The 13,991-nt window shown below is 38.0% G+C and overlaps 1 protein-coding gene across 6 annotated transcripts in view; it reads left to right on the plus strand.

Moving 5' to 3' along the window:
• The window catches only part of COL12A1 (collagen type XII alpha 1 chain), a 100,634-nt gene that overhangs the window by 17,179 nt on the left and 69,464 nt on the right, over nt 1–13,991 (plus strand). For 4 of the 6 annotated variants that reach the window (XM_069851338.1, XM_069851335.1, XM_069851336.1 and 1 more), the window contains exons 10-13: nt 148–750; nt 2,131–2,403; nt 4,670–4,942; nt 5,846–6,118. The exons of the other annotated variants lie outside the window; for them this stretch is intronic. In XM_069851338.1, the coding sequence (XP_069707439.1) occupies nt 148–750; nt 2,131–2,403; nt 4,670–4,942; nt 5,846–6,118 (1,422 nt within the window). The remainder of the gene's footprint in view (nt 1–147; nt 751–2,130; nt 2,404–4,669; nt 4,943–5,845; nt 6,119–13,991) is intronic. 6 annotated transcript variants of the gene reach the window in all.

Genomic DNA, 13,991 nt, shown 5'->3' on the forward strand with positions numbered 1-13,991 from the left:
ACCTTCATTATTTATGAGAAACACCTTTACTTAGAATGGTTTATTTCCTTTATAATCAACTGGGTATGATACATGAAGTGCAGGTACAATTGTAATGTTTTGGCTACTGAATAATCTGTTTATAGTAGTAATTCTTTTTCTTCACAGAATGCTCACGTGGTGTGGATGTAAAAGCTGATGTTGTGTTTTTAGTGGATGGTTCCTACAGCATTGGTATTGCCAATTTTGTTAAAGTAAGAGCCTTTTTGGAAGTTCTAGTTAAAAGCTTTGAGATATCGCCTCGAAAAGTACAGATAAGTCTTGTCCAGTACAGCAGAGATCCCCATATGGAGTTTTCTTTGAACAGATACAACAGAGTGGAAGATATAATTCACGCTATTAACACCTTCCCCTATAGAGGTGGATCTACCAACACAGGCAAAGCAATGACGTATGTGAGGGAGAAAGTATTTGTTACTAGCAAAGGATCAAGACCAAATGTGCCAAGAGTCATGATTCTTATAACTGATGGAAAATCGTCAGATGCTTTTAAAGAACCTGCAATAAAGCTGAGAGAAGCAGATGTAGAAATATTTGCAGTTGGTGTGAAAGATGCAGTGCGTACAGAGTTAGAAGCAATTGCATCACCTCCTGCGGAAACCCACGTTTACACAGTGGAAGATTTTGATGCTTTTCAAAGAATATCATTTGAACTTACACAGTCTGTCTGCCTACGAATTGAGCAGGAACTGGCTGCTATAAGGAAAAAATGTAAGTAACTACTATTAATTTGGGAAATGTAGAAGATGCTGTGATCTGAACCAATGTTTTGTACTTGTAAGTTACCTAAGGAATTAATATTAAAGAAATTTTCTGTATACAAATGGTGATTTAAATAACTGGGGATTTGGTTCTTATTTTCAAACTCATTAAAAGCAACGGGGGAAATTAATGGAGAAACGGAAATGAAAAAACATACGGGAGAAATACTTTTTTCTCTCCCCTCCTAGGTAGCTGAAAAGCTACTAAAGCACGTGTCTATCTGGAATGACCTTCGTGGATGTGCTCTGATTTTGTACTCAATGTTTTGAGTCAAACAGTTGCTTACTGGGCTATTCTCCTTTAGCTGTCCAAAATGAAGTAGCTAGTCTAAGTCTGTCTTTTAGAATTTCAAAGGCAATGGAGCAATGGTGACACCTGGAGAAGGTGATTTTATTAATTTTCAGGGTAAAATGAATGGTCCTCGGAAATGGGCTTAGACAAGACAATTTGAGACAGCAGTTCCTAAGTGATATTAATCACAATCTTACTGTAAAGACTGAAAAATAGCACATGAAAGTCTTCACATGCGTCCAAATTTGGCAAGTGTGGGTCATGTTTAATATTTAAAAGACTTCTAAATGACCAACTTTTGGTCAGCTAAGGTTACTTATGATTAGTTGCACCCTCAGTGTCACTACCTATGTTTAGTAGAACACTAACATTGAATAGTCCCCAATACTGAAAAAGCCACTCTCTTTAAAAATAAGCCTTTTGTTTCAGGATAGCTTTGAGGAACAAACCAGCAAAGCAGCCTTTCTTTTAGAGGGCTCAAGCAGTCTTAACATCCCCACTGTTAGGCTGACTAGGCCAACCAAAACAAGCCCAGGATGTCAGGTTTGTGTTTGTGCCTCATGTCAAATTCTTTTTTTCCCCTTTGACTCCATTCCTGAAAAAATACTGGGATTTCTTTTGTCCTATTTCTAATCTAGATCTGAAAAAAGCCCAAGGATTCTTAGTTCCCATTGATGGCATAGCATTATTGCTGTTCGTGGGACATATGAAAGAGGGAATCCAATATGTTCATCAGATTCTCACTTAAGTTTTCATAAGTACATTTTTTTAGATGGACTGTAGTAATTTAACCTAGAATCACTGAGTTGGTGCTTCTACTCATTCTCATATGATTTGAGACAACCCAGATATGATCTTCATGAAATTTGATAGGTATATAAGCAAGTATAGAAAACCAGTACTGTTGCATGTGCAGAAAAAAAATAAATCTGTGCAATTAATATCAAATTGTTGAGACATTTTTCATTTATTTTAGAGATTTTGTGTTAAAAAGTATTCTAGCAAGTATGTCTCATCTGTGCATTTTGTTCCATACAGCTTATGTACCTGCAAAGAATATCGCCTTTTCTGATGTAACATCTGACAGTTTTAAAGTGAGCTGGTCTCCAGCTGGATCTGAGGTTTTGTCATATCTCATTAAATATAAAGAAGCAGTTGGTGGAGATGAATTCATTGTTTCAGTTCCAGCTTCAAGTACTAGCTCAGTTCTCACCAACTTGCTACCTGAAACTACTTATGCAGTCAGTGTGATTTCTGAATATGAAGATGGTGATGGTCCTCCCTTGGATGGAGAAGAAACAACCTTAGAAGGTAGGCTTCCCAATATTCTCAGACACAAGAGTCATATGTTAAAACAAGAATTAAACAAGCTTTGAGAGAATGGGTGTATGCAGAAAAGCCAGCTAAGGCTGAGAAGCTGTACTGGTATGCAGGATGAGAATAAACATTATTGCCTGTCAATGTATTTAGTAAAGATATCCAATTAAAACAATAGGCCATTAAATTATTAAGATTGGATTTCTTCCCTGAAAGTTGGATGAATGATGTGTTTCTTTGCAGTGGCATATTTTTGAACCGTGTGTTGTCACTAATAAATTCACTGGCATTCAGGAGTCTTAGTATACACTTCAGTTGGACTAGATGTTACTGTAGGTCCCTTCCAACAGGACTATTCTAACTATTTATAATCATGACTGATGCAAGAATGCCTGTTGATTTTAAGACATTTAAAGTCAAGCATATACCTATGAAATTTACCATGTCTACATCGGACTTGCATTAATAGACTTTCTGTTTTATACACCTTAGTCTTAAAGTGGGCTGAGTTTTTGTTCAGCTGTTTCTCATCAGAACTTCACGTGTCTGATCCAATAACTCTTACTGATTCAAAACTTCCATTGATGTCAGTGTGATTTACATGGTCAGTGGCTGTAAATTTAAGCATGGTAGTTGTACTTTTTTGTGATAGAGTTGCCACGATGTGTTTCCATTGATTTAAAGGAGAAGGATGACAGTAAATTTGGTTTTCTATTCTGGTAGTTGAATACACAGTCTACTCCAAATCATGCTTTTTAAAATATTGATCCACTCTTTTTCATTATTCCATGCTGTCATTTATGACCTTTGATGATGTAAATGGTTCCAATGGAGCAAAAGAAACAGCATGGAAATTTGTTAATTGCTTTTTCCTCTTAGGATTGATAGTAATACACATTTATAAAACAGCTTAGTTTGAATGTTAATTTTGGAAGACACAGGTTTCACTGTTGGTGTGCATATTTCCATGACTGTACCAGTCAGAATGCTGTGGGCACGCATAATGTTCCTTTAGGAAAACAGACAAACTCTTAACTGATAGAAGATGTAACTTCTGAGGAAAAGCGACAGGAGAAGGAATAGCTTGAATAAAAATAATCAGCATTCCTATGTTGTAGCTGATACTGCCTTAAATAAATATCAGCATCTTGATCTGATGAAATCCCAACATGTCTGAGAAGGCAGAGCTCCTCTGCAATAATGTAAATATCAGCACCTCTTCATGCAGATGTAGCACAATTTGGGCTAGACAGCTTTCTTGGCAACTAACTTTGGTTTCAGGCTTTTAAAGAATTTGGAAGCATGTTCCTGATCAGTAGAAGAAAAGTTCATTTCTTTAAAACTATGATTATTAATTGCTTCACTCTTAACAGGTCTATAATTTAGCCCCAAAGAACAATGTTTTTGGCATATAATGTTCCAGTTGAATTATACTTTAGATAATAAACAAGACCCCCCCATCCCCTTTTTTTTGTTTAAATGAAAATGCTATGTACTGCTAGGAAACTTGCAGTACAGCAGATCTTAATTTATGTTCAAAAAGTCAGGTCCTTCTTTGATGTGCCCACTGACTTCATGTGAAACGACCTGAGGTGCTATATCTTTTTGTCAAGGAGCAGGGTAGGTTAAATGATGCACCAGAGTTTTTCCTCAATTTCTGGGATAACAAGCTGTTTCTCGTCTTTGAGTTTGAGACTTAATTCAGAAGCCTTTTAAAAACATTAGATGCAACTTGCATTGCAATGAACATATATTTTGTGTTGTAAAAATTTAACTTAAGAAAATAGAATTGTTTTGGTGGGTTTTTTTTCTCCCTGTTGCATTTACCTTGGTCATTGCATTAAAATAGGAGAGCTGCCTGTCTGTAATCTGAACAACTATCTAAATGGAGGTGGTGCAGAAGCAAATGGCCATGGCAAAGTGTTAAGAAATTTCCTCACTATGCCCAAAAGTCCCTTACACTGTTCAATTCTGCTGTTACTGCTGAACAGGGGCAGACTGCCTTTAGTTTCAGAATTGGGTGTATAAATTGGGATTAATGTACTTTTGGGGACAACTTTGTTACCCGGCTGATTGTAACTCTTGCCCTGAATTTTCAGAAAAGGCTAATGATTTGTGTACCTTAAAACAATGGTGAAGGCAATATAAGCTGTTGTTTGGTAAACTGGATGAGCTAACAGAATGGTTGGAATGGTTTCACTTCAGATGCTACTTGATTAAAAACGACTATTTACAAATAACATGTATATATTTTTTGTAGTAAAAGGCGCACCTCGAAACTTAAGGATAACAGATGAAACTACTGATAGCTTTGTAGTTGGTTGGACTCCAGCTCCAGGAAATGTCCTACGGTACAGGCTTGTATATAGACCACTTACTGGAGGAGAAAGGAGACAAGTGACTGTCTCAGCAAATGAAAGATCAACTACTCTGCGGAACCTGATTCAAGATACAAGATACGAAGTGTCTGTTATTCCTGAGTATCAGTCTGGGCCTGGGAATTCACTGAATGGATATGCAAAAACTGATGAAGGTACATGGTCAATGCTGTGAATGTAGTAAGCTTGAGAAGAACCACTTGCATGCTGACATGTTCGTACTGAAAAGAAAATAATCCATATTGGCCATATATATTATCCCAGATGAGCAGGGAATTATAAAATTACTCAGGCCTAGTGGAGAGGTATTTTAAGACATAATTTATGAAAATGGTAATATTTTATTTTATTTTAAAATATAGTATATTGAACTGGCAACACCTAATATGGCAAGGTAACTTAAGTGAAGAGTATACCTGTATGTTTAATTAATTGTCCTTCTAATTCTTCATATTGTCAGTTGTATAAATTATATTTCTTTTCAGCAGATTCAGACTCTTTGTGCTTTGTTCTGAATGGCTAGCGAGGAATGAATGAAACATTTAATTTACTAAAGTTATCACTATAGCTTTAAATTGTATGAAAAATTCCCCCGATCCTTTAACAGGTATCATGCCTTATTAAATAAAATCTGAAGAGTACAGAGACATTACAGGTGTCCTGATCACTGATGAAACTTTGCTGAGATTTTAAATATTAGAAAGCAGAAAAACTATAATCAAAACGAACTCTGTAGGTAACCATAATGTGTTGATTTCACATTTCATTGGTGATTTTTTACTTAATTCTGCAGTGATTTCAACATGGATCTTGACATGTTGACATTGAGCATATGTTCAGGTGCTAGTGTGTGTAAGTGTTGTTGGGTGTTTTTGCCTTAAGGAAGTTGGGGGTGGAATTGTACAATCCTGATTACACTAATACTGTAGTTGTGTTAGTGCAGGCTATTCAAGGACTACTTTTTTTCAGAATTAAGTCCTATGTTGTGATAACCTAAAAAATAGACCAGGAAATGAAGCTTGCTTCAACTTGTTTTCAACCTCTTTTGACATGTGCAGTCCGAGGAAATCCAAGAAATTTGAGAGTTTCTGATGCTACGACATCAACAATGAAGCTCTCTTGGAGTGCTGCTCCTGGCAAAGTGCAGCAGTATTTTATAACATACACTCCAGTTGCGGGAGGCGAAACTAAGGAAGTGACTGTGAAAGGTGACACTACCTCTGAAGTGCTGAAAGGCTTAGATCAAGCCACTAGGTATGCATTGACTGTGTCTGCCTTGTATGCCTCTGGAGCCGGAGAGGCCCTTTCTGGAGAGGGAGAAACACTGGAAGGTAAGTGTTTATTGTTTCTGTACAGTTATTCATTTGTTTGATAATATTTAAGGTGTCTTAAAGTGTACTGTCTTCCTGAGTATTCCGTAGAAGCAAAAATGTGAATGAAATCTAGGCATGAAGACATTCTTATACTTTACAGGGATTGTAAAAGAGACTGAAAGATGTGCAGGGACCTTTTTTGCATTAGAGAAGCAACATCAAGTCTAGGCACAGGAATAATGAATCATATCCTTTTAACTAATAGGACTAAGAACCTAGAGCTGAGCATTAACAGAATGCTGGCAAAAGCGTAACTTGGAGCCAAAGACTTTCTTATAAGGAGGGGAGGCTGCTCTTGCTCTGCCTTTGGGCAGAGAATTTCCCAGACTGCTTCTCTGTGAGCATTCTCGGTGTCATCTGTTAATTGTCAGAGGATAGGGAAAGCTGGCCATGAAAGGAAGTGTGACTGTGCTCTGTGCTGGCCAGGTATGTATTGCTAAAGTCCACCACTGCAGCTGTGTAGGCAAGGCACTTGAAAACATCTGATGGATGAATTACGTGGAATTAAAAGTTGTCCATTGACGCTAATGGAGTTATAACAGGGATATACTTGGCTCTCATGTTCTCCATCAGTTTAACTTTTTGCTTAGGACATAGGTTAGGAAACAGACCAGAAAACCTGTTTCTAATAGGAAACTGTAAAAAAACCAAAAAACAAAAAAACAATGGTTACAGTAATTCATCCCACTAAAATTTAGGCACTTCTTTTAATGCTGCAGTTTACAGCATGGACTCTGTAGGATTCTGTGATTGATGAAGAAATGTACATACCTCTAGAAGGCGAGTAGTCCATCTGAAATCTAATTTTTCCTTCAAAAGAACGTTCTTCTGTTCATTGATTATAGAAAGAGCAACTGGGAGCTAGGCACCAACCCCCTGCCCATCCTACTACCTAAGTCTCGGACAACTACCTAGTCCACCTACTTACACTGAGACAGGGTGCAGCCGCTAGAAAATCAGGCATCTTGCAATTCATCCTGAAAATTCCCTAACTCCCTCACATTTACTACCCATGTAAGAATCAAAATGTTCCTTCTGTAGAAGAAAAGAACCATCCTCCTGTCCAGAACACTGCTGGGATACAGGTAAAGGAAAGCGGGTAGCTGGATTCTGCCAGCATCCTCCACAAAAACCAGCAGTGGTCAGAACTTAATGAAGTTTTGTGTTGTTGGTGGTGCTGCACCTTGCTTTTGTAAGACATTCTGGTATGCCTAACACTTTATCTGAGGGAAGAGGGAGTGTGAAGATGCAGCCTTTACTCAGTCTGAGGGAGTTTGAATTCACATCTCCACACCCAGCAGATTCACGAGGCTGTAGTGTATGCGGGCAAGTGTCTACTTTACTCTTTTTGTTGAACCTGAGCCACTGTACAGCCAGGAATGCAAATTCCAGTCTTGGAACAAGAGTAAACTCAAGTGGACAGAGGAGCCTGACATCCCTGTTTTTTTCTCTGTGTTGTCAGTGGAGAGAGTCCTGCCTCAATCTTACTTTGCAAATCCTTAGAGACCTCTGTCCCTCTGTTAAACTGACTGAATTGTCCCCTTCCTTATGGACATACCTCAAATTTTAGTGGAGGGCTGACCAAGTTAATTGTTTACATTTGGAGGAGAGGTTTTCATTGAATACATTTGTAGTAAAGCCACGAGAGACCCCTTATTACCGTGGAGCTCTGGAGAGATCAAGTGTGTTTCAAATTCATAAACTAAGCTTAGACTTTTACCCTATCATAAAACTTGAGCAACAGAAAAGTGTTTTAAGGCATTGCCTAGAGCTTCAGTTAAAGTGTATTCTAAATAGAGAGAGCAGTGAATTATATATGGCAGAATTGAAAAGATAAAGAGTCATCAGAAAACCAGAATTCAATCTCAGGTAGAGACTGTCTTGTCCTTTCAGTGCTTGCTTCTCCACAGTAGAGCTCAGATACTGATTTGAACTTTCTGCAGTCAATAAGAAAAGTGAAAAAAAACTTAAATGCATGCTTGCCTGTCGCTCAGGAATGGGTTTATATGCAAACAGATGGAGTTTAAAATGGATGTTCCACTTAAAATGAACAGGGCAGCATTCCAGAAGGAGGTTTTACTCTAAGCAGATGAATTAAAAACTTGTGTCAAAAATTCTCTGACAGGTTTTGTGTTGTGTTGAATATGACTAAATGAGCATTCTGCCGCTTAATTACTTTTTATTCAGTTCCTCAGCTGGGAGAAAACCAAATTAAAAATTACTTTTATAATTTTGGCAAGTATAGCTTTGTGACTCAAATGCGTATCCTTTGGAGATTCTGCTGGATTACCAAATCCTATCAGGGTGCACTTCAAAAGGCATTGCTCTTTGCATTAAAGCTCTCTATTAATTTTTTCTTGGTTTGATAAAATATTAGTAAGAGCATATACAGTTGTCAGTCATTACTGAGTGATCAAAGGTGAAGAACAGAATACAGATGTCTGTTTGCATGACAGCAGAGGCCTAAAACATTATGTTCCCTCAAGGAACATCCACCCTGTATTTCAGTAATCAGCATATCTGCAGTTTCATGGAGTAATAAAAATATTTGAGTTAGGCCAAAACTCTTTGGACATAGTCCATAGATATGTTAAAAGACTCTCTGACTAATTGCATGAAAGATTCTCAGAGTATCTGTTGAAATACAGAGAAGACATTATTTCACTGTATGGTACTGTCGTAGGTCACTGGAAGATAAAAAGACAAAACCTTTGGGGAAGACCGGACAGTTAAGGGTTGTGATTTTGGAACTGAAAGGTAACATTCAAACTTTCAAAGCTTAGTATAGAAGTTTACTTGAAAAAAGAAGTCATGCTGCTTATAAAGCTAAAATAAATATAGTTGGACTTGGCTGAAAAGTTACACAGGTCATTGAAGTGAATGCTTGACTAACCGTTAGCTGAAATAACTTGTCTGACTGAGGCTGGGAATGGCACACATCTTAACTCCTGGAGAAATAAACTTATCAACAGTAATGACAAAAAAGCTGTGAAAGGAAGCATAAAAAAGTGTTTAGTATTTCAGTTACTTTTTCCATGAGCCATAGCGTCTGAGAAACAAAAGATTGCGGTGTGTATTTTTCATTGCCAACAGCACTGAAGTACTAAGACTTAAGAATTTTCCTGTATCAGGAATCCCAGTGAGGCTTACTTGATGTCTTCACCATATGAATTCTCACCAAACCTATTCAGTCAGTGCTGCCATAGTTGCTGGCCACTTCAGTTCATCATCATATCAAAAGCTAGACTTCAGATTGACTTTCAAGCTGGGACAGTTGTTAGTTTATGGTACTGATGCATAGTCTAAGAGAAATCAATTTGGGTGTAGTCAACATTTCAGCACTAATAGGAAAATGAGAAAAGAGGAGCTGAATACAGTAGCTTCTCCAACTATTGTATAGTCAAGTGGCAGGAAATGAAAAATCCAACTTCTCAGATGTTTATGGAATTTTACTGAGTCACTAAATGGTCCCTGCGACTAAGGGTGTAGACAAGCATTCTTACTGCCTTCAGTAATGATTTATTTTGATCTGCATGTAGTAGGAGAACTCACATGGGCAATTACTGTATCTCAGTTGCAAGGGTAGCCTTCAGCAGAGGTAGTAAAAGCGATAACTTTTTAGACTGCTCTAATGTGATTTACACGAACGTGTCTGCCTAGGCACTCACTGAGGTTCCTTCAGGTATGTGTGTTACCACCAAAGTCGTTTGAAGCAGTTACAAATTCCTCTTGAATGTTCCTCCTCTTCCTCGGCTTTGCTCTCCCTGGCAATTTTTCAGTGATTTGTAGTGGCTTGGTTTTTTTCAGGATACTCAGGAAAACCAATCCACACAAACACAGCAATCATTCTGTGCACTCGATGTCATTTACCAGCTGGGTAATCTCTGCTTCTCCTTTTGTTTTTCTTTTTGCTAAGGATATGCTTACCTTTGTTGTGTCTCCATGTAAAACAGCGAAGGCAAATATTCCCCCAAGTAACTGTAGATAATCTCTTCCATAAACTGTTTGCATAGCTATCTGTTCCAGCCCAAAGATAAACACATGCCAGAGGATCAGAATTTTATGAACTGCTCACAGACAACATGGTATAGAGATTATAGCAAATGAGTAATCAGGAAGTTACTGATTTCTGAAGGTGCTGTTCCATACCATACAGGTATTTGTTCTTCAGAGGGACTGGGTTTATTTCTTTTTTTGTGTTTGTGGAGTGGGCAAAGGGAAACAGTGTTTTTGTCCCTTTGTTGAAGAAATGTGTTTTCCTTCTTCAGTAATATGGGTTTTAAGAAATTTATAGTGCTCTGATTTCTTATACAGCCTCTTTTAGTCACTGGCTGATTTCATCTGCAGTTGCGAAGTACCATCCAGAGGTAAAAGTTCTAGAGCTTTATATTTCATACTGCATTAGGCAGAACTGCACATGCAAAATATGTGCTGTTATAAACTCCACTTTTATCCTCTCATTTTCAAAAGTGCATGGTGATCCATCACTAGGCGGCTTTGGTTGAAGCCCTTTCTACAAAGGTGTCATGGAAAAACTTTCCTCAGACACATTTTGCTGGCTGTGATTCCCTTCAGCTCACACAGTCACTCAAACTGCTGAAGTAAATGAAATCAGTGCAGGCTGCCATTTGCCGTGTGGTGGAACAAGGTTTGTGACAACGGGGGAAGTAAACGAATTAGCACTGGTGGTTATATTTGATGATATGTAATGCATACTGAAGATAAGAAAGAAACATCCACAGGAAATCCTTAGGAAAGGATCTCCCTCTTATCCCCAAACACACCAAACAAACCATTTAGTTAGTTGCAAGTCTGGCAAGAATTTGGTTTTCTGCCCAAAGGCAAGTTCTTGGATGAAAAGAACATACTGTACGTTAGCTGGTAAATAGATTAACTTTCATATGTTGCAGTTGTTTCAAGATGAAACAAATTCATTGCTAGATTAAGCAATCTACACAGAAATGTTTAATCCTAATGGATGTCTGAAAAGTTTGAAAGCTGCAGGAATGTTTTATGAGTGTGCTTTTACTGACAGTTACATAGAACAGCTTAAGAATATTTCAGTTACTGACTCTAAACAGGGGAGTCAGTACACTTTCAAATACAAGCTTCAGAGAAATTTAGAACACCCCCCCCCGCCTTTTTTTTTAAGATTAAGTGGTCAGATTCCCATCTTCCTTGCACTGAGAAAATTCAAAGTATTTCCACTTGCATCAGTGAGGGCTAGAAACACTGTTGATCTAAACGGTCATGGGTATTTTGAAATAAATGAGACTGTTAGTCTACTTTAGCAGATATTCCAACCCATTCCATACCTTACCTTTATAAGGTATTTCTTACCTTATTTTTAGAATGAACAAGAAGTGTTGTACTGTGTTATATTCAGGAGATAAATTTGAGAGATAATTATGTCATAGTCTCTTCCCCTTCAGAAAGAGACTGTGTTTCAGTGGCACAGGACCCAGTCCTGCCGTCCCATTTGTCAGGTAGCTATTTGTACCGGGAGAATTGGGCTGTACTAAAGCAGTACATTAAAAAAAGTTGTCATGACTGAGTCTCACTTTTCAGTTTTCAGGTTTTTTTCTGTTGTATAGATTTCTTAGAGCTTCAGTTTGGGGATTTTTTTGGTCAGAAAATGGGTAGTAGTTCTTTGCTGAATAAGTGATTTATTTTTGCAGTTTCTATAGTGACATAAGAATTCTTTAGAAATGAATGGCCTCCTACAAGCAGAGCAGTACAAATTCAAGTGACATTTTCTTACAATGAGGTTTTTAGCATATCACAAGGACTTTACGTAATGTTCAGACTGCGTATTGCTGCTTCCATCCTGACAGAAACAAGGACTCACTGTCCACTGGAGATTTAATGCTAGTTCATGCATTTTTAAAGTTATACATTCCAAAATTTTTGAGTCTGACATTTGAAATTGACTTTTTGTAATCTGTGGAACATTATTTTAGTTTTACAAAGGAAAAGAAAAACATATCAGAAAAAAAATTAACAAAGGGGAAGCTGCAATGAATAAGAAAAAAGATTCTAGATAGTTGAGATTATAGATTAACTATTGAAAAAGATGGATAAAATATTGAAGGGCCTGAGTGTGAATTCCTGTTGGCTTTATCCTAGAGCAGTGCTTTAGCTCTGTTTTTGGGTCAGAACTCATCTGGTATGCATCTTCTTACCTTTTTGCGTTCCCAGTAGCAAAAGAGCAAGAAACCTACTCTATGCAGGGTCATGTGAACATTCCCTTTGTGTAACAAGTCCTTGACTCTCCCTGGCATTAGGTCCACATCCCCTTTCTATGTGCCTAAGGGCTGGTACTCCAGGAATATCCATCTAATTTCTGGCTCGGAGGGAGGGATATCAGCTGACCAAAGCGAGTGCCTCCTCCAGTGCTGAGGAGAGCCTGACCATTATAGTAAAACCTTAAAGTGATTCTGCTACCATCTCATCTGATGTGCACTTGGATCCTTAGCTTCAGTGACTTACCCTGTGGACTTAATGGGATAGTCCTGATGTATCCCATTGTAAACAAGATAGGACTCGAGATAAAATTTTGGTGAATGCTTCTGCAAGAGAAGACTCGTTTATTTAGTTAATTCTGACCTTGCGGGATGCTGGCTGAGATCAATCCTATGCTTAACTTAAATGAAACATGGCTCTGCATGAAATTTACTGTTGCAGGTTGATTTTGAAAACTGCTTTTAAGAATACAATGTTTAATAAAGAGAAAATTATTTAGAGTTTGGGCCTAAACTGCATGTACAACTCCCAGTGAAATCAGCTGGAGTTGCGTAAACGTTTCTGAGGGGAAAGGCCGTGTGAACAAGGCTATTTGAATTTTATGAATGTCAGCTTGTTAATTTTAGCTGATTCACAGTCTTGTATTCAATAGCAACAGTGATTGCTGGAGAGCTATGGGAAGTGAGCCAAGTGGACACAGGGAGCTGCTTTGATATTGTATTGTGTCTCTGGCATACTATAGTGGAAAAGCTTAATATGGAAATTGGACTTTGCAGAAGTCCAAAACTCGGTGTTAAAGAACCTGACTGAAAGTTACCAAGTTAATTTTTTACTCCTGAGAGTATGCCTCCAGCGAGTGATGGTAGAGATAAATGAAGGAGTGTAGGCGTACTGCGTCTGTGAGCTAAAGACTGCTGAAGATAATCTGATAGTCTGAAACTGGTGACTCCTTATTCTCCAAGGTAGACGTTAGATGTTTCCGTACAAGCACTTCTTTTTTCCTTTGTACGTATTCCCCATGGCTTACAGCTGTGCTTACACCAGCTGGTTTGGTGCTCCAGAGCATCACAGGACCTAGTGGCTGTTAGAGGATAATGTAAAAAAAACCCAGCTGCTTTCTCACTTGCTAGTGACTTGGAGGCTGTATGAAGTGATGGGCATACTTCAACTTCCATTTGAAGTCAGGAAAAAGTCAGAGTCTTTTGACTGTTAAGCACTTGCGGGCCGGCCAGGCAGCACTTTTCTTTCTTACAGTGTGCGTTTTCTTTCCACGCTCCTTATCCATCCCATTTAAACATGCAGGCAAGAAGCATGTGTACAATAAGCATTTCTGAATGTGTGGACCAAAGAACAGAATGACTGGTTAGGTATTAAAGTTGTAGATTTTTGCATGTGTGAAATGTATGCAAGGTAACCAGATATTTTGTTTTAAAGAAAAACATCTCATATGTCTAAACGTATTTTTGCTAGACACTATATTAGACAAGTGTTATTGTGCAGCATAAATATGTTTCTTGATTTTGAGTGTACTCGCTCAGATAATACTTAATGGAAAGAATCCTGATACTTTAAGACTTGCATTTGGATT

Source organism: Phaenicophaeus curvirostris, chromosome 2 (assembly GCF_032191515.1).
Source record: "Phaenicophaeus curvirostris isolate KB17595 chromosome 2, BPBGC_Pcur_1.0, whole genome shotgun sequence".
NCBI classification, from domain to species: domain Eukaryota; kingdom Metazoa; phylum Chordata; class Aves; order Cuculiformes; family Cuculidae; genus Phaenicophaeus; species Phaenicophaeus curvirostris.